This window comes from Acomys minous (genome assembly GCF_964271855.1).
Source record: "Acomys minous genome assembly, chromosome: 1".
Classification (NCBI taxonomy): Eukaryota; Metazoa; Chordata; class Mammalia; order Rodentia; family Muridae; genus Acomys; species Acomys minous.
In genome coordinates this window covers 81,000,098-81,026,353 of record NC_140483.1, presented here as the reverse complement: position 1 = coordinate 81,026,353, position 26,256 = coordinate 81,000,098, and the positions used below count along the sequence as shown (strand labels likewise).

General features: G+C 40.0%; 1 protein-coding gene across 2 annotated transcripts in view; it reads right to left on the bottom strand.

Moving 5' to 3' along the window:
• The window catches only part of CDH20 (cadherin 20), a 248,695-nt gene that overhangs the window by 36,208 nt on the left and 186,231 nt on the right, over positions 1-26,256 (bottom strand). For both annotated transcript variants that reach the window (XM_084785373.1, XM_084785374.1), the window contains exons 3-7: positions 21,474-21,768; positions 20,829-20,948; positions 17,876-18,043; positions 13,532-13,719; positions 7,662-7,915 (exon numbers count right to left, since the gene is read on the bottom strand). In XM_084785373.1, the coding sequence (XP_084641499.1) occupies positions 7,662-7,915; positions 13,532-13,719; positions 17,876-18,043; positions 20,829-20,948; positions 21,474-21,768 (1,025 nt within the window). The remainder of the gene's footprint in view (positions 1-7,661; positions 7,916-13,531; positions 13,720-17,875; positions 18,044-20,828; positions 20,949-21,473; positions 21,769-26,256) is intronic.

Below are 26,256 nucleotides of genomic sequence, written 5' to 3'. Positions count from 1 at the left end.
GGGTCCTCTTCAAGAGGAGTGTGCATTCTTAGCCAGTGAAGCTCCCCCCCCCCGAAACTGACTTTGCTAGTAATAACTTCCTTAGGTGCAGTGATTTGCATATTGCCTCTTGGTGAGCTATGAAATTAGTATAGTTGATTGTGATTAATACTGAAAGAAAATGAAATAGAATGGGATATATGCATGCCAAATTAACACAGGTAGTAAGGGTAAATATTGATGTAAAGTTTCTATCTATAATCTATCTGTCTATCTATCTATCTATCATCTATCTATCTATCTATCTATCTATCTATCTGTAGATATGTATGTATATGAAATGTTTTTCACCAAATGTATACATTTCTTTAGAGATTCAAGATTACCACTTAGAGTTAGGATTTAAAGAGGCAGTTGATGAGTAAGAGCCAGAGAAGTTGGAGTAATTTCAGTTGTAAATTAAGATGGAGTAACTTCAGTAATGACTTCGTAAATCTTAGGGAATTTACAGAAGCCAATTAACCTCTCACCTAAGAGCCTGTTTAACAAACGTTTATTATTTGCCAGACTCGGCTTACTACACCAAATGTGGTGAGTCACCTATACTCAAAATAACACCGTTGGTAGGCATTATTAGCATTTCTGCTTTACAGATAAGAAAATCTGTAGGCTTAAGAGGTTAAGTCACTTATCTAAGGTCATACTACTGGGAAACAAATCTAGGCAGTCCAGCTGTAGTGTCTGGCACCTTAGCCACACCTACCAGTGCCTTATTGACATATGGATTGTAGAAGACTGCCCAGGAAAACAGCTTTACTTCTTCAAAATTAGATATGATAACAAATTGCTAACTTTTTTCTTTTAAAAAATAATTTATTTATTTATTCACTTTACATCCCAATTGTAGCCCCTTCTTCCTCTCCTGTGGGTCCCACCCTCCTTCCCTTCGCCCTCCCCTGCTCTTCAGAAAAGGAGACCCTCATTAACCCACAAGTTGCATCAGGACTGAGTGCCTCCTTGTCTCCTGTGGCCTGGTAATGCAGCCCTGCCAGGGGGAAGTGATCAAAAAGCAGGCAGTAAAGTCCATGTCAGAGACAGACCCTGCTCCCCTTACTAGGGTCCCACATGAAGCCTGTGCTGCTGATTGGCTACATCGTGTAAACACTTGTGTACTTAACAAAATTCATTTAAAACAAGCTGGAGTGCAGTATTTTTTCTGGGCATACCTGTGATTTAGCTTTAAAGCTCCTTTAAAAGTTGAATTTTCTTTTAGGAAATAGAAGTACTGGTTGGCTAATGACAGTATAATCTTAGCTCTGAGACACGAGAAAAGCCCCACATTTGGGCAGCAGAGCAGAAACCGGATGGAGGATGTGCAGGCTGTAGATGTCTTGCTGGGTGGGGGGTAGCCCTCACGAACCAGAAACCTAGCCCCTCCATGGCAAATGTCACAGATGGTGTGGGGGATGGGGTGATAGGAATAACCAAGTGACAGGACCCCTGACAGCACTGCCTGGTTGACACAGCAGGAGCCTGCCTTAGGGAGCTTCTCTCATCAAGTAGAATCCCTCTTCAATTTCCCAAGCTAGGCTACAGTGAGGGAATAATGGCCCTCATTTCTCTGAATGGGCCAATTGCCAGGGCACGGGAGAACAAATTGAAAGTACAGATACAGATGGAAAACGAGGACATTGGGACCTAGTAGGGATTCCTATAGGTGGTTGTCCTGTCTCCAATTGTTACGTTCTTACCTAATATGAGCAGAATGTGCTTAGCACACATATGCAAAGCCGCCTTGAGCAGACAGAACTGCCATTTGTCGGCTTGGGTGAAGACATTCTGTGTCATGAGTATGCTTGCTGGATTCACACACTTCAGGAAGACACAGAAACGCAGCAGGCTCGTTCCATACCAGCAGACAGTACTTTTAGTTGCTAAATGGCTCATCATCCTTGTGAAATTTTGTTTGAATATTTATCAAGGATGAAAATCTAAGTAATGAAGTTTTTATATGCAAATCACCAAATTAACAATATTTGGTACCCTACCAGTTAATAATGACCAGTGCAGTCCTAATAATCTTTTAAAAATGTCAAATGGCTTTAATTTATAGTATTTTAACTTTGGGTGATATAGGAAGCTATTTAGTATGCATTTTATTTTTAAAAATCCATATCATTATTTATAAAAATGTATGAGTTCATTATGTGACGTAATATACAAATTATTTAAATACAAAATTTAATTTTAAAATTTTATTAATAATATTTTTTGTCTGTTGGTCTGTGTGAGTGCATGTTAACATTTTTGTGCAGGTGTGCAAAGCGGTGCTCCTATAGAGCTCCAAAGAGGGTTTCTGATCCATTGGGTACTGGAGTTAACAGGCATTTGCAGACTGCTCACAGATAGTTATATGTGTGATCAGGCCTGAATGCCGGTGCTCGTGATTGACCATCAGGGGCTCTTAACTGCTGAACCATCTCTCCAGCTCCTCACATTAACTTTTATATAAAAATGAGGGTAACATGGACAGCTTCGGGAACTATAATATGAGAAAGCAAGTCCTAATGGTTTAGTAAGTAAAAGCCACACAGTTGACTTTTCAACACTTTTCCTCTTGAGATCTTTGAGCGTCTAGGGCTCTTGATGTTCTTTGTGGACAGAGAGGCCATTCTGTGTTGCTTTGGGATGGCACAGAGTCATGACTTTTATATCTACCAATGTGAACTCTATTATTTCTCACAAAAAAATCAGAGGGGAAATTGTGTATGTGATTCCCTGTCTTCAGACTTCTAGGTCTGGAACCCTGTTCTTGGCAGTTTCCTACCCAGGACTGCAGAGTTTTGCTCCAGAACAGCAGAACTTTTCTAGCTTCAGTCTATGTGCTCCTGTGTTCATCTTGTCTAGGCTCTTTGGAACAGCCATGGGCTCCCTTAAAACTCCTTTTATGCTGATGGATGTCTTCAAAGGGCCCATCTGAAATGGCATTTTCTGTTAGTCAGAGAAATTTCTTCATCTTGTCTGTCTCATGTTTGCTGATGTCATGAGTGAATCTTGAATTATGAGGACTCCTCACCCCACCCCACCCCACTCCCCACCACTGAGATGTTTTGAGATAATAGTTGCAATACAGAATCCCAGACACACCATGTAAGGTGTGTGTGCATGCACATGGTATACGTGTGTGTTTGTGTGTGTATGTGATTGCATTCAGTCTCTTTGACTTGTTTGTTATTCATCAGTGTGACTCCTAATCAGATCTTATTTCCAGTGATTATCGCATAGAGGTAACAAGTCAAAATCTAGGAGATGATATGAAAATGTATTGTCCAGTCCATATTCTAATTTAGAACTTAGATCTCCTTTTATTTATTATGTGCTTGTTTTATTTGTCTCTGCCATGAGGTTTTATCCTCTACACTAGGCCCACATTACCTCCTTTGACATGCAAACTAACTACTATGTCACAAAATAATAGATAGATAATTAGCAAGTCATGATAACAAATTATATAATCATGTTTTTCTGAAAATAGAAATTTGTGCTACATCTGTTTCATTTTTGCTTTGCTGTGGGTACATTATGGTTTCACTTCTGTTGTCTTATAACAAAAAGCTTAAAGTTGAAATGTAAATTCATAAAGTTTTTACAATTTAGGAAAATTTGTTGTTTGTTTTTTTTTTTTTAAAGTAGAAATACTTTTAGCCATTTTGATGCTTGGACATGGAATGTGTTAGTCAGAGGGAGCAGATTTCCCTTTGGTGCAGTTATCCCCTGGAGAAAACCATTCTCGTTAAACCCTAAAAGCACATTTTCCTTAAGTACAAATGGCACCCGATGAGGAAGCAGCCAGGTGACAGAAAATGCATTTGATAAATGGGGGTGCGTTTAAAATGTTTTATCTGTACTAAGGATCCAGATTCATTTTACTGTGTGGCTTTCAACAATTACTGTGACAGATGGCCTCAAACAGCCTTGGAATTCTAATCGCTTGTGAATCTGGCTTCAGAAGCTTGGCAGTAGCTGTGGAAGGCTAAGGTGTCCGCCTGTCTACCAGCTGTTTACACTTTGCCTCCAGAGTTGACTCGAAAAAGCCAAGGTTGTAAGAATAATTCTCCGGGCTTGATGGGGATCATCCTGGGTAGAATCTTCAATAGCAAAACATACCTTGGAGTGACAGAGATGTAGGACTGTGTGTAGTGTAGAGGGCTCTCTGGCCACTCTGTATGCCATCAAAGCCACTGACCTGAGGAGGCGTTTCTGTGTCTGTTTTTTTCTATAATATAAAGAGATATACGGTATGACAAATATGTTGTATGATATTTTCCTACTTTGTTTGTTTTATTGTTTATTTGTTTGAGATCAGAGGCTCACTGTATATACAGGGTGCCACTCTGTAGCTGTATAGCTCTGGCTGTCCTGGAACTCACTATGTAGCTCAGGCTGGCCTCACACGTGAGATTATCTCTGTCTTCCAAATGCTGTTATTACAGGTATGTGCTATCACAGCTTCGTCTGTTCCATTTGTCTTAAATGTGAAGATGGTAAAGGCTAATAAAACTTGAAGGAATGTACAATGAATATATTTACTCCTGAGTGATTTTTAAGTTTCAGAAATCAAAGTCGTCTTTCTATACACAAGTAATAATACATTTTCTGAGGAAGAAAACAAAGGAAAGTTCCATTCACCACCACTTAAAATAGCTGGGGCTAAAATCAACCTAGGAGAAATTAAAGATCTTTACAATGAAAACTTTGAAATAGTGAATTAGGAAACTGAAGAAGACACTAGAAGATGAAAAATGTACTCAGTTTGGTAGACTTAGTTTTGTAAAAAGTGGCCACATTACAGAGATCCAAAATTTACTGTTATCCCCATCAAATTCCTGATTACATTCTTCACAAAGCTAGAAAAACCAACCTTCAAATTCATATGGAAGCAAATGTTTATGCTCATAGATTGGTGCTGCTGTCAGCTGCTGTGGCCACTATAGAGGCTCCTAGCAGGCCAAAGAGATGAGACTAAGTGATTGTTGAACATTCTGCAAGAAAGCATCTGTCTGTGCATGCCAATGCTTCTGGAACATCTTGAAAGAAGGGGACAGGAAGAACTTAAGAGCTGGACGAAGCGATGGAGGGTTGAGGAATGTTGTCCTCTAAGCACGGCATAGCTAATGCATGTTTGAGTCACAGCAGCTGTGATTAGCTGAAGAAGATTAGATCCCCTTACATATTGCCGTGGAAGTGGGAGGGCTTCTGGGCCACACTTTCTCTACAAATCTATGAGCAGTTAATGATTTCAGGGGGAAAGAGAAACATTTTCTTCAGAGGTATAGCCACTAGAAAGATGTGCATGCTACAGTAAATAGCCCTGCACCCATGTTCCTGTAGGCAACCCTCATAAAACTCACTGGGTACTCCCAACCCAGAGAACATCTCTAACATCAACCAACTAGCCATCCAAGCAACCAAAAATCCCCAAAGACATGAAAGAAGAAGAGGACTAATTGTGATGATGAGGAGGGTCAGTGTGAATGGGAGCGGGACAAAAGAGGGTAATAGGAAGTGAGTATGATAAAAATGCATTGTATCCATCTATGAAAATGTCACATTGAAGCCCATTGTTACATAATTATGTATAACATATGCTAATAAAAGAAAGTAAGACTCCTCAATAGCCAAAGCAATTCCAAAGTGCAGTGTTGGAGGTATCACAACTCCTGATGTCAAATTATACTAATGAGAATTAGTAACAGAATAATCATAGTCCTGGCACAAAAACAGACATGTAGACCAGCCCAGTAGAAAATAGAATCCAGAAACAAACCCGAACAGATGTATTCACCTAATGTTTTGCAAAGTTCTCAAAAAATCACATACTGAAAAAGAAACAAGCTCTTTAATAAATGATGCTGAGAAAAAACTGAATATCTACACACACTGAATGATGAAACTAGAGTCATGTCTCTAACCCTTTACAAAAATCAGCTCCAAATGGATCAAAAACGTTAACAGAGGGCCTGAAATCTTGAAACTGCCAGTGGAAAATATAGGTGGTTCATTTAAAGATATAGACATAATAACAAATCAAACAATACAGGATATAATTCTGAGAACTGACAGATATGATTACATGAAGATAAGAAGCTTCTTCAAGGCAAAGAAACAATGGAGAATAGAGAGTCTATGGAAGGAAAGAAGTCTGTTCCCACCATTTATCAATAGGAGATCAATCTCTAGAAAATACAGATCCATAAAAATTAAACATCAGAGCTCCCTACAAATCACCCAAGTTGAGAAATGGGCTAATAAACTGAACTGACTGTTCTCACAAAATGAAATAAAAGTGAGCAATAACAATTTGAAAATGTGTTCAATACTCTTAGCCATCAGGGAAAGCAAATTATAACTACTTTGAGATTGCATTTCATCTCTAGAAAACAAAAAGTGATGGTGAGCATCCAAGGAAAAGAGACCCCTTAGACATTACTGGTGCAAATCTACTCTGCTGCAGCTACTATGGAAGTCAGTGGGGAGGTTCCTCCAAAACCAAAAATAGAACTATTGTGTGACCTATCTGTATCTATTCTAGGTATTTCCCCAGAGGAATCCAAATCAACAAGCAACAGAGATACCTGCACAACCAGGTTTATTGATGTTCTGTTCATACTAGCTAAGTCGTGGGGCCAGCCTAGACATCTATTCACATGTGAGTAGGCAAATATACACAGTGGAATTTTATTCATTCACGAAGAAAAAGAGAACCGTGGCATTTTCAGGAAAGCAGATGGAGGAGGAGTTCACGCTATGCTAATAAACCGGACAAACCAAACTCATCGTGTCTCCTTGGATGTATAGGATTGAGATTTAAGTGTGTGTGTGTGTGTGTGTGTGTGTGTGTGTGTGTGTGTGTGTGTGTGCATGCACGCTTGACATGAAAACACAAAGTGGACCTATTTCAAGGGAGGGGAAATGGGATAGTGGAATCCCTGTGATATGAAAGCAAGAAGGGTGGCTGATTGTGGGGGAAGAAAGGGAACAAACAAGTGGAGTGAAGGGCATTAGGGAAGGGGTGAATACGAATAAACTATGAAGGTAGAAGAGTGCCACAACAAAACCCGTTACTATGCATGCTGACTTTAAAAGACTAATAGACTTTGAAAAGTGGAGGGATTTTGAAGATTTTGACATCTGTGTATGACTGCGGTTGTTTTGTGTTGGTGGGTCTGCTCTTGGGTTGTTTGCGTCGTATCCCCAGGACATTTAGCAGTAGCTGGGCCCAGTTTATGTTGTTAAAGCTTGGAGGATGATATTAGCATTTTGTTGGTGAAGACCAGATATCCTGGCATTAGGAAGTTCAATGCCCAAGACAGACCCTAAAATGAGTAAGGACTGATACAGTCCCAAGTGTTCATGGAGCCACAATTAAGGATTATCAGTGTGTCTATGTGCATATCTGAACTAAATGAAAGTGAGTTTAAGATATAATGACATTTACCTTTCTAGGTACATGATGTTGCCATGTTATTTTAACAACAAGAACAACTACAAGAAAACTCAGAGAAAATTTTCCACAGATGAGATTTAAGAAGGAAGAAACAAGGGTGAAAATGCAAGAATATTACATAAAAGATAAGGAAAACTTTCAGGATATAAGGAAAACATGAAATTTATGGTAGAACCTGATTGAATTGTTGGTTACATCTGGGTCTTTCGCTGAAATGATCTGTATGGTTGTTCCAATTGTCACATCCTCAGGCACCTCCACAAAATAAAATCCAGGTGCAAACACAGGGGGCTCATCCACGTCCTCCACACTGATGTGCACTGTCGTCGTGTCCTGAAATGGGCCAAGGTTCAGAAATCGCATTTCCAAATGAGAATTGGCTCCTTCCACCTTCAGGGTGTAGCTTTTCTTGCTTTCAAAACTCAGGGGCTGAAAGGGAAGGAGAAGAGAAATGGTTAGCCAGTAGCATACATGTCCTGAGTCAAAAGGACATCCAGTACCAATGATTAGCTGAGAACCCACAAATTCACTGAAACAGTAAAAAAGAGAAAAATAAAAGGGACACTTTGTCTTGTTCTTGGTGATAACACCAGATTCAGTCAGAGGTGAAAAGGAAGGATTATGTCTGGAAGACTCAGTTTTAATTTGTTTAACTTTACTTAACTATACTTGGAGCCAATGTTTGGGAAACCTTTGTTGTCCCACCCTACTATTTTTTAATATTTTATTAATTTATTCATATTACATCTAAATTGTTATCCCATCCCTTGTATACTCCCATTCCTCCCTCCCTCCCATTTTCCCCTTACTCCCCTCCCTTATGACTGTGACTGAGAGGGATTTCCTCCCCCTGTATATGCTCATAGGGTATCAAGTCTCTTCTTAGTAACCTGCTATTCTTCCTCTGAGTGCCAACAGGTGTCCCCATCCAGGGGACATGGTCAAATATGGGGCACCAGAGTTTGTGTGAAAGTCAGAGCCCACTCTCTACTCAACTGTGGAGCATGTCCTGTCCATTGGCTAGATCTGGGTAGGGGTTTGAAGTTTACTGCACGTATTGTCCTTGGCTGGTGCCATAGTTTGAGCAGGACCCCTGGGCCCAGATCTGTCCATCATAGAAGAGAAATTGTGTTTCCTCATAATCATCTGTCCAAGGAAGACAAAGATGCTGTGACCTTGTGTTCAGAGGCACTTTTTCTTTTGGAAAGATGTTGGAGACTTAAGATCAAGTTTGTGTTCTGTCCTAAGATGTCCATGAGATTAGCTTACAATTTTGTTTTTTGTTTTTTTCTTAAAAATATTTTTTGAGAGCAGCCATTTTAAGAGAGGAATGGGACTAGTGAGAGTGGAGGAGGAATGGGGAAGGATGGAGGCGAGTGAATATGAGAGAGCTGTAGATATACGGAAATGTACCAAAACTTCATAGTGAAACCAATCGTTCAGTAAGCTGGATAAAAAGTGATAGACTCATTTTCTTTTTGACTTTCAAAGCAACGGTGATTATTTCTAAGGAAATATGTTAAGTACCTCCGAAGAATTCTTGGCACACTATGCAACAGCAAACTTTGTTTCTTTAGTTTATATACATGATCCCTGTGATCTTCATTTTAAAATCCTGTTCAACAAATAACTTCAAAGACTTAGAAAGCTCAGAAGACAAGACTGAAGTGGCGTAGCTGTATGGTGCCAGCTAAGATGGTGGCCCCAAATGACCAGAGCTTAAGCATAAGAAATCAGTTTTGTCTATTATGGTTCCGTAGTACAGAATATAAAATTGGTAAACTAGAGAGATGGTTCAGTGGTTAAGAGTAATTGCTGCCTTGTCAGAGGATCTATGTTCTGTTCACAGCACCCATGTAGTGAGGACAAGTTTTTATTACAAAACTTCTTTGTATATTCTTCTTCAGATTCAAGGTCAAAAGCAAGGGCTCATTTGGGATTTTACAAGACAAAACAGCCAAAATGTAGCAAGAAAATAGTATTTCATTAAATAGTGACACAAGTTTCTACGTGTTACCATTTATGTGATGGTGTATAAGGGTTTGATGTTAACCAGTTTTTTGAGGGGTGGCAGTTCTACTGCATTCTAAACTTTGGGAGTACAGTTTTTTCTAATTGATGCCACACTACAATTGTTGTGTACTTAGCAGGTGATAAGCTCCAGTTGGTAGTGCCCCTGCAAGTCGCATCTAGTCAAAGGCATTAGTGTTGTACTTGAGTTCAGTTTTGCAGTGTGGGTGGTACTGCACATACTAGAATTTATTGCTATCTAAAATGGCTTCTGAAAGATTGTAAAAGTGGAAGGGTACTGGTACACCAGCAGAGGGTGAGTCTGAGACAGGTGAGGCAAGTATGTCCAGCTGTGTCTCTATGAGCTCTTCAAATCATTATAAATAAGGCATTGAATCACGTAAAGTTGGAAATTTTTAAGTGGTATATAAAATAATTGTAGGAGTTGTAATTCATGGCCTATTAGAGTTTTTGTGTTCTGTGACCCACATAAGAGGAGAACGGACTGTCTACAATTACTTATTGCCCTCTGGCAGATGGAATCTAAGCTGAAGACTAGAAAATGATACAGGATCATGCAACTATAGAACAAAGAACATTCTGAAAATTACATATTTCAAGGCATATTTCAAGCATTTAAGAGACTGAAAATCAATTGACTGATTACTTAAAAGCTAAAATGACATATGGTCCTGTGTAGCAATCACTGTGGTTGTATGAAGACCCAATTCTTTCAATCAACTTAATTCCTCTTTTTGGGAACTATGTGCTTTTTAGATAAATAATAGACCTAAGAGAAATACATCAAAAGGAAAACTTTTGTTTCAATTTATATGACATTATTAATTACAAAGGAAGATGATAGGTGTGGGTCAGACATCTGGGAGTTGTTCCAGACATATGGATTGAACAGTCAATAGCCTTTAAAATATTTATTACATGTGACTAGTCCATCTACCCAACATATTGGACTTGCTCTTAATTATATTTTCTGGCAGCTCATAGTTCAGAAAAGGAATCTAAACAGCCTAAGAAAAATTGATGTATGTTTTGATTGAACATGGATAGAGTTTGGATAATGATATGGAGAGACAAGTTTCTGGCTTGCAATGTCTAATATTTTCCAGATAAGAGATGTGAAAAAAGAAATTTTATGTTTGCTCAAATTGTGGTATTAATAAATATGTTTTTAAAAAATGAATGCTTGTAACACTATTTAACCTATATAATAACAATAAGTCACTAAAGTTTTATTATTTCGAATGTTTTAAAATATATTTTAATTTAAGTATTAAGTATTCTAAAGGTCCCATTTTATTATTGGTTAATTTTTTGAATGAGCTACTATTGCATTCAAGAAACAGTAATTATTCAAAACTTTGGATATCGTCTAGTGATAGTGATGTGTTATTGTTTAATGGAAGCAAAACATATAGTAGGAAGATGCTTTTAATTCTTTTCCATGTAATAAATTAATATTATTTTAGTCATCTTATAAAGTTATATATTGTTAACTTTCAAAAATTATAAATTGTAGTGTTTCAATTATATAAATGTGTTTGCAAATTCATAAATCAATCTTAACCATCTTGCACTGTTTCAAGGTCATTGTTTGTTGGCTGTGAGGATTTCTGGTTGGAGGAATTTGTCATATTTCCATTCCTTTGCTGTGGTATATTTTTGCTGTGATCCAAACTTGGCTGGCTTTGGATCAGGTAGGAGGTTTATGAAGCTCAGTCCTTTGAAGACTTTGTGTCATTTAGTGAACTAAGAAGTAGAGAGTGTTTCCAGTTTAGTGGCTACCAGGGTTGCTGGGGTCCTATCAGCCGTACAAATGGGGCTGTTTGTGATGTTCCAGGCAAGTGGATGGTAGTGTAAGGGTGAGGCAGCTTACTACCAGAAGTCTTCTATATGGCAGCTTGTATAAGGACTCTGAGTAGACAGGATTAGGGCCAGGAGATCTCACCACAGACAGCATGGGAGTGTGGGGCAGAGTCACCAGTGGCTACGTGCATGGCTGCTTGGGAAGGATCCCAGGGCAAGTGGTAGGATGGATCGAGGAGCCTTACCATGGCTACTCTGTATGAACAGCTGCTTAGGCAAGGTTCCCAGGCAGGTGGCAGGGTGAGGTTGAGGCAAAGCAATGTTTTAAATTAGATGTTCATTTGTAGGGTGTTAGATTCAATTTATTTGTATGTGTGGTATGAATGCGTATGTATATACGTGTGTGTGTGTGTGTGTGTGTGTGTGTGTGTGTGTGTGTGTGTGTGTAGCCCCAAAGTTGGCAACCTGTGCCTTTGTTCTCTTCTATAGTTATTGAGGTAGGGTCTCTCACTGAACCTGGATCCCCAGGACCCTGTGCCTTATTTTTTTTTAATCTCATGCTGGGATTACAGAGAGACTGCCACAACTACCCATTTTTTCAGTGGAGTCTGAGGAATTCTGTTTCTCATGCTTTATCCACTGATCTGGTTAGTTGGGCTTAGGAGGTGGCTTAGCTAGTAACGTGCTTGCCACACAAGCATGAAGATCTGAGTTGGATCCCAAGCACCCATGCAAAGCCAGGCACAAATGCAGGCCTATAGCCCCTGTGCTAAGGAGGCAAGGCTGGATGATTTCTGAGGCTTGCTTGCCAGCCTTTTTCCTCTCCATGCCTCTGCACAAACATGCATGTGTATAAACATGTGCATACACACATACATACATATATACATATGTTGCACACACATAAAAATTAAAATAGGACAATTTTGTCTTTTTATTTACTGAACTTATCCATATATGCTTTATGGCACACAAAAAGAATGAACATTTGCCTTCCCCTGATGACATGGGAGCAGGTGAGCTGGCCCTGCCCTGAGGACAAGGGAGCGGGTCCTGATCCAGGGCTCTAAGTGAACCTCACCCCAACATCTATCTCATGTACGACCTGCTGGTACATGAAGGGACCAGACCTGCAGATTCAAATATTAAGAATCTCCTTGACACATGGCAACAGTGGGATATCCAACAACAGCCCCAGTGAGGATCCGGTAACAATATTGTAGACCTCAAACCAGACCCATGCATGACTCATAGCAGTGAACGTTTGGAAGTAAACATATGTGGACAAAAGGCTATACAGAGTGATACACTATAGCTTCTGTGACAAGACTTTTTTGTTTGTCTGTTTTATTTTACTGGGGGAGGGGAGGGGAGGTATTTTGGTACATGACATGTAAATCATAGACATTCATAAAAGTAAAAAAAGAAATCAGAAAAAAAAAGAAAGAACCTTAGGATGGAACAAAGAAAATTTATGTTTAAGGAAAATTTTCAAGTTTCATTTGCATTTATGAGCCTTCAAGAATTAATTTTAAATTGTTATATATTATTTACTTATTCATAATAACATTATAGCTTGCTTTACTATTTATGGTAAACTGATGTAAAGATGTGGGATTCACATATTGATTAAGTCATTAACAATATTTGAGCATGAAGCTAAATCAGTTTTTTTTTTTGCTAAAGTAGTTTTTAAGTGCCTAAATAGAAGTGGCTTATTTGTAATATGTTTTTAATAATCCTTTCTATAAAATAATGCCACAGCCAGCATTTTTGCATGTAATCCCAAGCCATAAGAGGTGTTTTAAAGTTAATTAGGAAGAATTAATTTTAAATTCTCCCTCCCTCCCTCATCCCCCACTTCCTCAACCTCTCCCCGCCGTGTGTGTGTGTGTGTGTGTGTGTGTGTGTGTGTGTGTGTGTGTGTGTGAAAATGTGTCTGAATTCAGTTGTGCCCATGCCATGTTGCAATTTGGAGGTCAGTCAAGAGGAAAGCTTTTGGGAGCTGATTTTTTCCCAGAAAAGTTGGTTTTGTGTTGTCAGGCTTTTGTGGGAAGTTCTAAATTTTGTTGCTGAGCCATCTCATTGGTCTCAGGAAAAGGTTTTATCAGAAGACTTGAAATAAAACATATCCTAATGTGCAGACACCCTCCACAAGCATTTTACATGCAAAGTGGTCTTGAAAATGATTTGGAAAAGAAATCGGATTACCTTCTTCACAGTTATGATGCCAACTTGGAAATTTGGGTCCGTATTAATATCAAAAGCCTCTGCCCCATCTCCATCCACGATGGTGTACTTCATCTCTGCATTGATTCCTTCATCCAAGTCCTTGGCAAACACTCTCCCCACTGTAGAGCTAATTGGAGCAGATTCTAGCACACTCATCTGATAATGTTCTGTGAAGAAAAAAGCAGGACACGCATTCTTGATTATCTGTCACTAAAACACGCTTTGTTATCACGTTATATCGGCCATGGCATGCAAACATTGTTGGTGGTTCATAAGCGAAACCTTAAGTTTTACAGTTTAAAGTTTCAGTTAGAGTTGAAAACTTTACTGTGAGCCCCAGAGTAAGACAAGTGAGAAGTCAGGCTGAGCCTCACAGTGTAATTCTTCTTCTTTCAGAGGAGTGAGGAGCACTGTGGTTCCTCATCTTTACAATGCCATAGGAATGGGAATTTCTTTCCAAATGTCACATTTTTCGTGGGAAGCCTGTGATCACAAAAAATTTAAATGCTCCAATTTTCCTTTATGCTCCACAGCCTGTGTGCTGAGGTCCCATCTCTGGCCAGCTGCCCAGAGTGGATGGAGAGCAGTAAGGCATAGAGGAGAAGCAGTCTAAGAGAAAGCCCTTTGAGCTTCTTGTGTTCTCCATCAACGTGTTTATGTGGCTGAGATCCTCTAGATGCCTCTGCTTGGGCTTTTTGTTCTAGTTCTATTACCAAATACCCAAAATAGATCCCACACCTAGAAAAAACTCGGCATTGCGAATGCCTTCTTTTTGAGCTGATGCTCTGACTCATAATTAATTTTTTAGATTATTTTCCCATTTGTGAAGTTCTATATTTGCTAACTTACTTTTTCAGGGCTCAGTTCTTTGACATCCTTATTTTTATCAATCATGGACTTGCTTACTAAATAACAAAATCATACACATTTTCAGTGCGATATGGTCTTTTGCTTTTAATTAATTAATTAATTAGTGTGTGTGTGTGTGTGTGTGTGTGTGTGTGTGTGTGTGTGTGTGTGCGCGCGATTGCACATCTATTGCATCATGCTCATACAGATTCCAGCAGAGGACAGAGGACATCAGATGCCCTGGAACTGGAGTCCTAGGTGTTTGTGGATTGTGAGCCATTGTGTGGGTATTGGAAACTGAACCTGGGTCTTCTGCAAGAGCAGTGAGCACTCTTCATTGTTGAACCATCCCTATGGCTTCTCCTCTATTCAGTGTGCATTGTAAACTATAATAAGCCTGGAGTACAGGAACAGATATCTGACAAAGATTCTGAGAGGATGACAGCTTACTGTACCCCACCTTCTACAAGAGAAGATGTAATGTTTGCTCCTTATAAAGAGAACCAGAGAATCTCCATCATCATCGTGCCATGCCAAGTGCCAGTGGCTTACACTTCTCCTTCTTTAGGAGACACGGACATCTGCTTGTAATCTCCTCCGCAGAAGGAAACTATGCTGTGTCTTTGAACATGGTTACAATTTCTACAAGTGATGCATTGTATTAGAAATAATCTTGAGGTCATGATATTCTTTTATATTTGGTTCAGGTAAAGGTAACTAAGCTTGTTCAATATAAAAAGGTAGAGGTGCCATTTTACCAACACCCCACAGCTAGTTGTGGTAAAATTTATGGAAAAGAAACTACAATAAGGAATCAGAAGACTAGTAGAAGAGAAGCATGTAACCCCAGAGAGAGTTAAAGAATAATGGAATTATTCAAATTTAATGTTCACAAATAAATGGAGATTTTTCCCATAAACTTTATGATGAGTTAAAGTAATATTTTCGAAAAGTACAAAGATAGTCTATTCTAGTGAAAGCATTGTGAATACTGAATGTTTAGAAACATAAATTTAAATTATTTCATGTAGTTTCATTTTGTTGTCTATGAAATACATTCCATACTACATTCCACTCCAAGGTCTTGATTATTATTACATTTGAAACAGAGGCTACTCAAGTTGGAGGTGTGAGAGTGGTGTTCACATTGTGATCTGGGGTAAGACTAAAGCCGGAGTCTTCACTGTGTTTTGTAATGTTGTAGAGAAGCTGCCGTGTGTGGGGAGACATGTGATTTACCTGCAAGTGTCCAGTTTCCTATATTTTGAGCTTTGAAAGAGCTTGGCCTTTATGCTCTCCTGCCCACCTTCATTAAGGATATCTATTTTGTGTCAAATTTTAGAAGTTCAATAGTTCAAAATATTCAAGAGTCCATAGTGTTCATATGATGTGCACAATATGAGTAATTTGTACACTCTAACAGAACTCACAGCATCAGTAAAGCTGCACCCTTCACTCCATGTGACAGAATGCACTGCATTCTGATAGATGGACTAGTTAACGTACAAACTTACTCATTTGCATCATTTGTAAAATGTTTGCCTGTTATTCTGCTATTTTCCTTTCATGGGTGGCTATGGAGACCTTGTATACTAGTTATACATGACTATTTCAGCTATCCTTATTTACATAAATGAAAAAGGAGAATCATTTGGTCTGGCTGGTTCAAAGGGCAAGCTATTAAGCTAATAGTATGGCTTCATTCTGTTTATAGTTTAGGTGTGTGTGTATGTGTGTGTGTGTGTGTGTGTGTGTGTGTGTGCGCACGCGCGTGCGCTCGCACGCGGGCGTGTGTACATGTTTGTACTTGATTGCAGAAGCCAGAAGTAAACCTTATGTGTTATTCCTTAGGTGCCTTTTATTTTGCTTGGAGACAGGGCTTCTCACTGGCCTGGAACCTACCTGTGAGGTAGGTTAGATAAGCAGACTAGAGGATCCCAGGCACAGGTCTCATATTCCAGCATGGGTTATTACAAAAGCGCCCCAGCACTCCTGGCATGGGATTCTCAGCACTGAAGTGGGCTCCGCATGCTTGCAAAACAAGCACTTGACTGACTGAGTTTTCTCCTCGGCTCTGGGTTCCTTTTTGTTTTTGTTTCTCTGTTCCTGGATAAGCGTTGAACCCGGAGTTGTGTCTGTTGTTTTGACTTCTCCAGTTTCCTTCCTTTAGGCATTCACTTTCAAAGTCATATTTTCATTCCTGGGCTAAGTTCTGTGTTTCCCCCTTCCTTAAGGATATTCAACCTGATTGCTTTGCTGTCACCTCATATTCAAATTTGAATTTGTCTCACCCCTGCCTGTCACTAGTTTCATTACTCATCCTCTATTCTGTCAGCCATATGCTCCTTCTTTCTGTCACCTAGATTAAAAAAGTTATCTTTGACTCCACCCAGAGCCATGTCTTCCTAGCCAGAAGACTGAGTGAGAGTCAGGAGTCCATGTTTCTTTTGTTGTTGTTGTTGTTCTGCTCTCTCTCTCTCTCTCTCTCTCTCTCTCTCTCTCTCTCTCTCTCTCTCTCTCTCTCTGTGTGTGTGTGTATATATATATATATACATATATATATAGATCTTGCATTTAACTTTCCACTCAGATGACATTTGATACAGCAAATATCTTGTTGGCTCTCCACAGCGATGTATGTTGCATGCCTAGATGATATCTCAAATTCATAGTGCTTTAGTGAATGTGGCTTCTTCATCCTGGCATGTCTCCTTGACAGCCAGTGTAAATCTTTTCTATTCTTCTATCTTCTGTTTAAGCCTCATTACCCTGTGAAGCTTTCATTCATTCTCATTCGCTGGAAACAAGAAACCAACTCATGTGCATTTCACAAACTGTTTCATGGTACCTTAGTTTTTCCAAGCTATAGGATTAGTCAATGTGTGAATCTACTTAATTCACACCATTTATCAACCTCCAGGTGGTGCTTCAAACACTCCTCATGGACTTCTCCCTTATGTATAGGATGCCCGCCCCTTGTGTGGAGTTTAAGGTTTGAGTGGCAGGTCTAGTATTTTGTGCTCCTCATGACTTGTGTCCTTATGTGTACTACTTGGCACCTACTTGTCCATTGCTTGGTTAATGTGGTCAGGTGGTGGCGTGTTCATCTACAGCTCTGGATGTTTCAGGAAATGTTTTCTGAACTCAACACATTCCCATGAAAAATCCTATTCTTGAAAATGAACTCTTGATGGAAAGTTAGAGCTTAAAAAAACAAGCCGTATTCATGGTAGTGATTTGTGGCCCATGACAGTGTAATTCTATCTGATAACTCCTTACTTTTTCATTTTGTGCAGGTATGTGGGTATGGCTACCAGGTAAAAACAAACATACAAACAAATAAACAAAGTCCTCTAAGGGCCATGGGAAGCTGAAGGCTAGAAGGATGATTTTTAACACGAGATGACCTTACCCCTGAACCCCAGTAAAGGGTGGGTCCCTTTAGCTGAGGGATAGGTTCTGGTTGGTACTTACTCTGGGGAAATCGAGGCGGGTTATCATTGACATCTGAGAGGGTGATGTTGACCGTTGTGGTCCCAGCTAGCCCTCCAAGCTGCCCTCCCATATCCTTGGCTTGGATAATCACTTCATAGCATTCTTTGGCTTCTCTGTCCATGTTCATGAGTGCTGTTCTGATTACACCTGCAGCATAGAAATCATTTAAAAAAGTTAAACCACAAAGCTAGTTTTCCCAGGAGTTGTTTGTAGGTTTCTTCCTCATGTGTTGTAAATACCTAACAATGACATGCACATCTCTGGTTTTTATTAGAATTGAGGTTAAAGTCAGCGAGCTTCAGAAAAACACTGTATGAAACAGAAGGCCAAAAAATTGACACTCAGCAGGAAGGGCCCAGAGGCTGGCATCCTTTGGCAATGTTACCGAGGCAGAACAGCAGGTGGCAGCAGAGGTTTTCTTACACACGCCAGGAATTGCAGTCTATGGCAACTATAGACTGTTCCGTCTTTACCAAAGACAACCTGGGCTTTGAGTCCAGAAAACAACACTTTGTGTCTCTCCAGATCTGTGGTTTCAGATAATTCTCCTTCAAAACTTTCTGCTTTCAGCCCTAGAGCCCTTAATAGTGTGAATGACTCTTTAGACATTGGCTCCTACTATGATTTCCCTGCCTTGAAGTAGGGATTGAAACTCAATTAGGCTGTTCTTTTGTTTAAGTTGAGTATTCTGTTTTCTTCTGCTTACGGATGTGCTTTGCTGAGTTCTTTGAGCAGGGAGAGACACAAAAGACTCAGTGTGTGCTCTTTATTTTTACCATGCATAAGAGATGAACCTCCCCAAACAATTCAGAGCAGAAGCAGGACCCAGGTGTGGTGACAGGGTATCACTTTAAAAAAGGGGTTTACCAGGGCCAAACCTTAGACAGAAAAGAAGAGAGGGTTTGTTGTCAAGGATGCACCAGAAAACCTGTAGAATCAACTAACCTGGGTCCATAGGGCCTCACTGAGACTGAACTGCTGCTAACCAGGAAGCCTGCATGGGACTGACTGTGACTCCTAACAGCAGGAGCAAAGGCTGTCTCTGACTCTTTTGCCTGCCTTTTGGGACCTTCTACTTGGCTGCCTCACCTGGCCTCAGCAGGAGAGGATGCATCTATGGGAATTTGATATGTCAGGGAGGTTGATATCACTGCTTCCCCTTTTCTGAAGAGAAATGGAGTGGATAGGGGAGGGGAGGGAAGGTGCCAGGGAAGGACTCGGAAGAGAGGAGGAAAGAGAAACTGCAGTCAGGATGTAATGTAAATTAATTAATATAAAAACATAAGTAGAGGGGTCTATAACAGATACACAGAAATGTAGGATTTTGATTCGGCCAGGGAATTGTAGAGATTTTATCTCCTTTGTAACCCTTCAGCTTAGAAAAGCTAGCTTTTATACAATTGGGGGGAAGATTACAGGCTTATTGTAACAGGTTTATGCTATAGCCTGGAGTTAAATTGACCCTTTGCATGGAGAAGCAAGTGTGTGAGCATAGCACCTTGACTGGGTTTCCTCTTATGATCTACGCACTGCACTCATTGATAGCATTCTAAAATGATACGTGCAGCATTTTTCCCTTGTAAACGCCTCTTGGCCAAAGTAATGACAATCATTTCATGTGTTTTTGACCTATAGATGCCCCTCATGGGAAACTGCCAGAATAATGTACAATACTGCCGATAGAAAGGACAGGTGATCCTGTCTGTATTTTTCTTCCCTGTGGGCATCTTTTCCTTCCCCTTGCCCCCATTAGTAGAATTACTGAGGTTTCTGTTTTATAGATGCCTCTAAGTGTATTCTTTTCTCTTTCTTCTCACTAATTTATATTCTATCACTTTCTACATTTATGATAGCATTTTCTGAATGCATGGCTACCTTGAGGACTTCTAGGAAAAACTCAGATTAGCAATAATAGAGATGTATTTCTTTCCTAGTGAAGAAGTGACTGACTGTTCACCATTGATTTTACTTCTGTGGTTTTTTTTTTCTCATGGTCCTTTTCTAAGGTCTGTTCTCTAAGTGTAAAGTGGGAGTAATAATACTTCCTATATATTTTACTTGGGGGACTAAAATGGTAATGCTTAGTAATGTTCTTGGAGAAGAAGAAATCCTGGCACAAATGGAAGAGAGCAATGATATAGAAATTTTTTTGCCCAATACAAACTAGTGTCGATCCCTTGGTGGATTAAAACATAAGGATCCTGTAGTCAAAGGACCCTTGAAACAAGCAAAGCCCCCAGGGTTCACTGGTATTTCCTTTCCTGCCATCTGCTTGCTGTCATTTTACTTGTCTTTGCCATCCTCTTTTGTTATAGTGACTCTCCCTTCCTGCCACCAGGGTCTGCCTTTTTAGGGGCTGTACTCACATTCTATTACCTGTCTCATCAAACCTCACCTGCCCAGCAGCCATCCGCCCTGGTCTTGGGTTCTGCTTAGCAGAGGTAACCTCAACAGAGATAACATTAGTGGTATATCAGTAGCCATAAGGAACGAGGTTAGCACTCAGCTTCCCAGTTCCCTCATCTGAGTGAATCCTGATGATCCTGGACTGAATGCTTGCCCAGAAGGCTCTTTCTGGCTTCAGAGTCTGTGGTTCTAGCTGTAGAGCAAGCCAGGGTGAATGTGTCACTCTTCTTTGGTCTTCCTGGAGGCACAGAACACCTTAAACCCCGGTGAATGACTATATCTGGGAGTTTTGGGATGCAGTGAGGAGACATTCTCTATTGGCAGGGCTTTGGTGTTGCTCAGGAACCCACTCACACTGTCTCACCCCCTGGCAACTACAGTGTGCTCTCCTAACCCTAAGGACAACAACAGTCTTCTCTCTGGAATACTCTCCTGGCGAGTCCTTGAAAAGAAGAGTTGTATATGTCCTAAGTAGGAAACGCAAAGATTATTGAATAAGCAAACCCCTCTGACTTGACTTGTGTACCTGTTTTGGAGTCCACAGAAAAATATGGCTGGCCCTGGAGTATGCTGTACACTACCCGGGCACTGTTGCCATAGGTTGGGTCATCCGCATCGGTGGCTGTCACTTGGATAACAGAGGTACCTGAGGGAGAGAAGTGGGAGAATCCTGTTCAATCCCAGTTACGAAGAGCTGGTATAATCCTGCATGACCTAAAACGTTTTGAAGCTAGTGCTTGCTTCTCTGGGAGAGTTCTCTTTCTAGATCAAGCATCCATAATTCTTATCTTGTTATTCAATGGATATGATATTCATTTGTGTTTAATTTCTTAGAAACCACTAAAAGCTACACTGCTTATGTGATCTTTGCTCATTGGTAAGAGCGAATATTAATTCTTAACAATCTAATATAACATAATACAATATAGTCTATCAGCAATTTATCTTTTATTTATTCTTAAGGAATCAGAACTGGAAGACACTGGAAGATTTATTATTACTTCCTGTGGCTGCTTCTGATCTGTACATAGCTTCTTTCATGCTGAAGGACTTGGTAGTCATTTGGTTTTATTTTTATGATTTCTGTACTTTTTTCTTCTCTATGTGTACATAGTAGGATCTCTTACAGTTCATACAGTATTTGGGAGAAATCAACTCATCACCACCTTACCTACTGGCGACATTTCGGGTACAGTGGCAACATAAGGCCCATCCAGGAACTTGGGCTCATTGTCGTTGATATCCTGGATTTTGATAATGAACTCTGATTCTGGCTCCATTGGCCGGCCTGTCCGTCTATCAAGGGCTTGGGCCCTTAAAGTGTATTGGGCTCGTTCTTCTCGATCGAGCCTCTGAATGGCATGGATGTCTCCAGTCGTGTCATCGATGGTAAACACGATGCCTGCTCCTTCTCCTGAAAGGATGTATTTGATAGATCCATCTCCCCTGTCCATGTCTGAGTGAAGCTGGGAACAAAGCACTGAAATGTCATTATTGATAAGCCCAGGTATTGGAAATAAATTGATTTTCACTTTGGTACTTAAGACTTAAGATTTCCCTTTACATGGGGATGCTCTTTCCACTTCAATGTTTAGAAAATCTGTTTTCAAAGAACCAACAAGCTTAGAGAGGAGGAGTAAAGTTTTTCTATGTCATATTCAGTATCTTGATCTTAGTATTTTAAAACAACTTTCCTTGAGAAACATTGAAGACATCTATAGAAATAGGAGCAATTTTCTTAAGGAGAAAGCTTGTCTTTTTATTCAAGAAAAAGAAAAGACAACAGACAAGTCCAAATATCTTAAAGTTAAAAATAAATGGTGGCACATTTCTTTAACCCCAGCACTCAGGAGGCAGAAGCAAGTGGATCTCTGAGTTTGAGGGCCACTGATTTTCTTTTCTTTTTTCCCTTTTTTTATTAATTTATTCTTGTTACATCTCAATGGTTATCCCATCCCTTGTATCCTCTCATTCTTCCCTCCTTCCCATTTTCCCCTTATTCCCCTCCCCTATGACTGTTCCTGAGGGGGGTTACCTCCTCCTGTATATGCTCATAGGGTATCAAGTCCCAATACAAGGGCCACTGATTTTCAGAGTGAGTTTTAGAAAAGCCAAGGGTACACAGAAAAAACTGTCTTAAAAAAGCAGAGCAAAGCAAAGCAAACCAAGAAAGTTATAGACTAATTTCTGGGAAGTTGTAAATTTTATGACAGTTCAGAGACTTCAAGATGCATTATAATTTGTGTTTGATTTCTAGGAGCCAAATGATGGATGGAGAAAACTGAGCCCTACAATCTTTCCTGTGACTTTTACACATGTGCTCATATATGTAGACACACACACACACACACACACACACACACATGCAATACACACACAAACACATTAAATAAATATAATTTTAAATACTTAAAGGCAAAGGATGGTTTACATATAGGAAGTAGTATGTCGCTTTCCTGGACTCATGTAAAGCTTCAGTTTTAAGACCCTCAGCTTCCTAATTTCCTCTCTGCAAGACTACATTTGCTTACATTTCAGGTGTTAAGTGAACCTTAAATGCCAATTGTGTGCATGTGTGGTTTACAACAAAATCTCTCTTTTTGTAGGACTCATTCTTAGATTTAATTGATTAACTAAAATCTAAAAGTGGATGGTTGAGTTGGGGACATGATTTTCTGTTTATCCAATTATTTTTTTCATACCTTTTAAAAAATAATTTTATTTTATTTTTATGTGCATGATGTTTTGTCTATATGAATGTTTTTGCACCACTTATGCAAGTGCCAGACAAGAGCATCAGATCTTCTGGAACTGGAGTTACAGATAGTTGTGAGTCACCATTTGTGTGCTAGTGGGTCTTCTAGAAGAGCAGCTGCTGTTCTGAACCACTGGACAGTCTCTCCAGCCCCATCTTCTCATATGCTTTTGTAATGATTTCTCCAAAGACACCTAGGAGCACCGTTTTACCTCAAACTAGAAACACTTGTTCATTGTACACGATATGAATGGGCAGCAAGAATGCTGGTGTTTTGTGTTATTCTTTAGGTCTCTTTTAAAAGAGTCAGCAAAATCATTTAGTTCAGTTAGCACTGCTGATTGTTGCTGTCTGTGTCTTCAGCACTTACATACTTCAGCACCAAAGTTCACAGGATTAAGTCATTAAACAGGCACCACATGTTAGGCTTAATGCCTCAAGCCCAACATATCTGACCTGAATATGATCTATGTCAGTTATCAGCTCAGTGTCCTTGACATGAGTAAATATGCTGTCTACAACCCTTAATTTTTCTGATATTATAAATGGAGAAAAGTATTAATGCTTATTTCCAAGGGTTACTGGGATCACTAAGAATTAATGCATATAAAATACAGCACTGTTCCTTTCCCATAGTAGGAAAGCTATAAATGGGGCCAATTATGGTGATGGCATACCTGCAGAGAGAAACATATTAACATAGCCAGCTCTTATCTGCTCTCTTCTAGCTTCTAGGACTAAAGCTGAGCTAGAGACCCCATTGTTATGCCGAGCCCAGTGGCTAGGGTCGCTGCAGCAATGGGGTGCTCTGGCCCTGCCACTCTGAGAATTAATGTGTGGGGACACTCCTGGAACACCAGAAAGTGTATTCACAGCCTTCTCAGACAGGGATGACTTCAGGGGTTGGGATTGGTTTTGAGCTAATCTCAATCTTATTCCTGGCCAAGACATGCTGCCTGGGGAACCAAGCTATGTCGTACCTAAAGAACAGAAATAGGAGAATAAAATCATGCAAAAAAGAGCGTTGGATTTCTTTCTGCTTAAAAGTATTCTATCTAGAATATGATGTCCTCACATTTCTTTATTCCATAGACACTATTATCACTAAAATCTTCAATTTATGCCAGTTTAAAAAGCAAGGGGGAAAAGTCCAATACTTATTGTGTAGAGGTAAAGCACATTTAGTTTGGAACTGGGTACAAAGAAATGAAAATCCATTCCCTTTGGAAATGTGCTTTTCAGGAGAAGAATGGAATAGGAAGGAGAAAGAAATTTGCAGGAGTTTCTTAAATTATGAGAAAAAAGATCTGTACATATATGCACATTTACATATATAACTTTAAGGCATGAGGCATTTGACTTGCAATAAAAGGCATTAAGGCATGACAAATTGTGATGGACATAGAGCTTGACATACCAAGTACATTTGATTCCATCAGAGGCCAAGTGTGAGCAGTCGGCCTTTGGAGAAGGCTTAATAGACAACAGAAATCAAAGCGAGCAGTGCTGGGGGTAGGGGGGCAGCCCTGCTTCCTGAAGTTGATAAGGCTGCATGCAGTTCTCCTTCCCTTGGTGTGAGAAGATACTGAGGAACCTTTCCAGACAGGGAATTCTCTGGAGGTGAAGGCTATGCAATTGTCTTCATATGTGCCTTGACCTGTAGGAGATGGTGTGGGCTCAGGCTAATTGTTTTCAGGGAACCTTATATAAACTGCGTTTTAAAGGGTGGTATCTTTTAGGTTGCTTCAGAGTATGTCTACAGTGTTTCAAGGTGTCCAGGTTACTTTTGCTGTCAACTTGACACATCTGAGAAAAGGGCACCTCAGTTGAAGAACTGACTCCATCAGACACCAGTGGGCATATCTCTGGGGGACATTTTCTGGATTGCTGATTCCTGTAAGGATGGCCCAGCCTACTGCTAGTGGGACCATCCCTTGGTGGTGATGGGCCTGGGATATCTAAGAAAAATGGCTGAACTTGGTCTGGAATGAGCTTGGAAACAGTATTCTTTCCTCCAGTTTCTTCCTTGGCTTCTCACTATGAAGGATTGCAGCCTGGAAGTGTAATATGAAATAATCCTTCCCTCCTCTGATTTATTTTGGTCAAGGTGTTTTATCATAGCAAGATAAAGCAGCCTAGGGGAGAAGGGCTCCTATAGCGAAGTGGAAAGTGCCTTTCATGACCATGAAGTGTATCAGCTATGAAAGGGCCTTATGCAGAATGAATCTCTGAGTAATATAGTTGTATGTCTCCAGGAAACTGTCAGGAAACAAGTCCTCGACCAGCTGGTTATTTTAGTAGCAGTGAAGGAGGAGGAAACACTAGGATTTTAGATTTACAATGGCTCTGGGAAATAGCAGTGATCTTCTGGCAGGGCCATTGGATTAGGGGCAGAGGTTAGGACTTCCAGGACTTACATGTTGTAGAAGGCACCTCTTGAGGCTGGTCCTGTAAGTCTCTGAGAAGAGAATACTTCCTAGGTAAGTTTTCAGGGGCTTGGAAGAGCCCTTGCCACTAAGTCAGTCCAAGAACTACCTCCCACCCCTGAGATAGAGAGTTGTTGTAGGCAGGGTTGGTATTCCAGAGGGGGCCTGATAAAGATGAAGGCCTGAGAAAGCCTCCAAACTAGAGCAACTAACAGTAAGACAAGGGGACAAGCCTCATCTCCTCGTGTCCTCCTGCCCTTCCTTTGGTGCAATGCAGTCAGAAAGTAAGAACTCAGAGCTCCAAGAGACCCAGCGCCATCTGAGTAGAACTTGCACATGTGAACATGGAGGTGAGGGCCACTTTAAGGAGCTTAAATTCCACAGAGAAATGTACATGGAACATTTGGCTTTACGAGCCACAGATTACACATTTGGTTGTAGAAATTAAAAAAGAGGACATGAAAAGTTCTTAAAGCCCTTGGAAAGTTGGTGGTATAACTAAATTGTTTTGCCTTTATTCATATTTATTCCAGCTAGCATTAAGTAAACTCCAGCTACAGCACATAAGCACATTCTGAGAAGACCTCTAAAAATCTAGACAGATAAAGATATCTCTTCTACCTCATGAATCTTGTCTTTAATATCTTAGGCAGAACAGGACTGAGTCCTGGGAAATACATGTACATTCTATAAAAAAAATCTTGGTTGATTTGGGGAACAGGTGGTTTCCAAACCTTTTGCCAGCAGCATTTCTGAGAGCCCAGTGGTGTTCT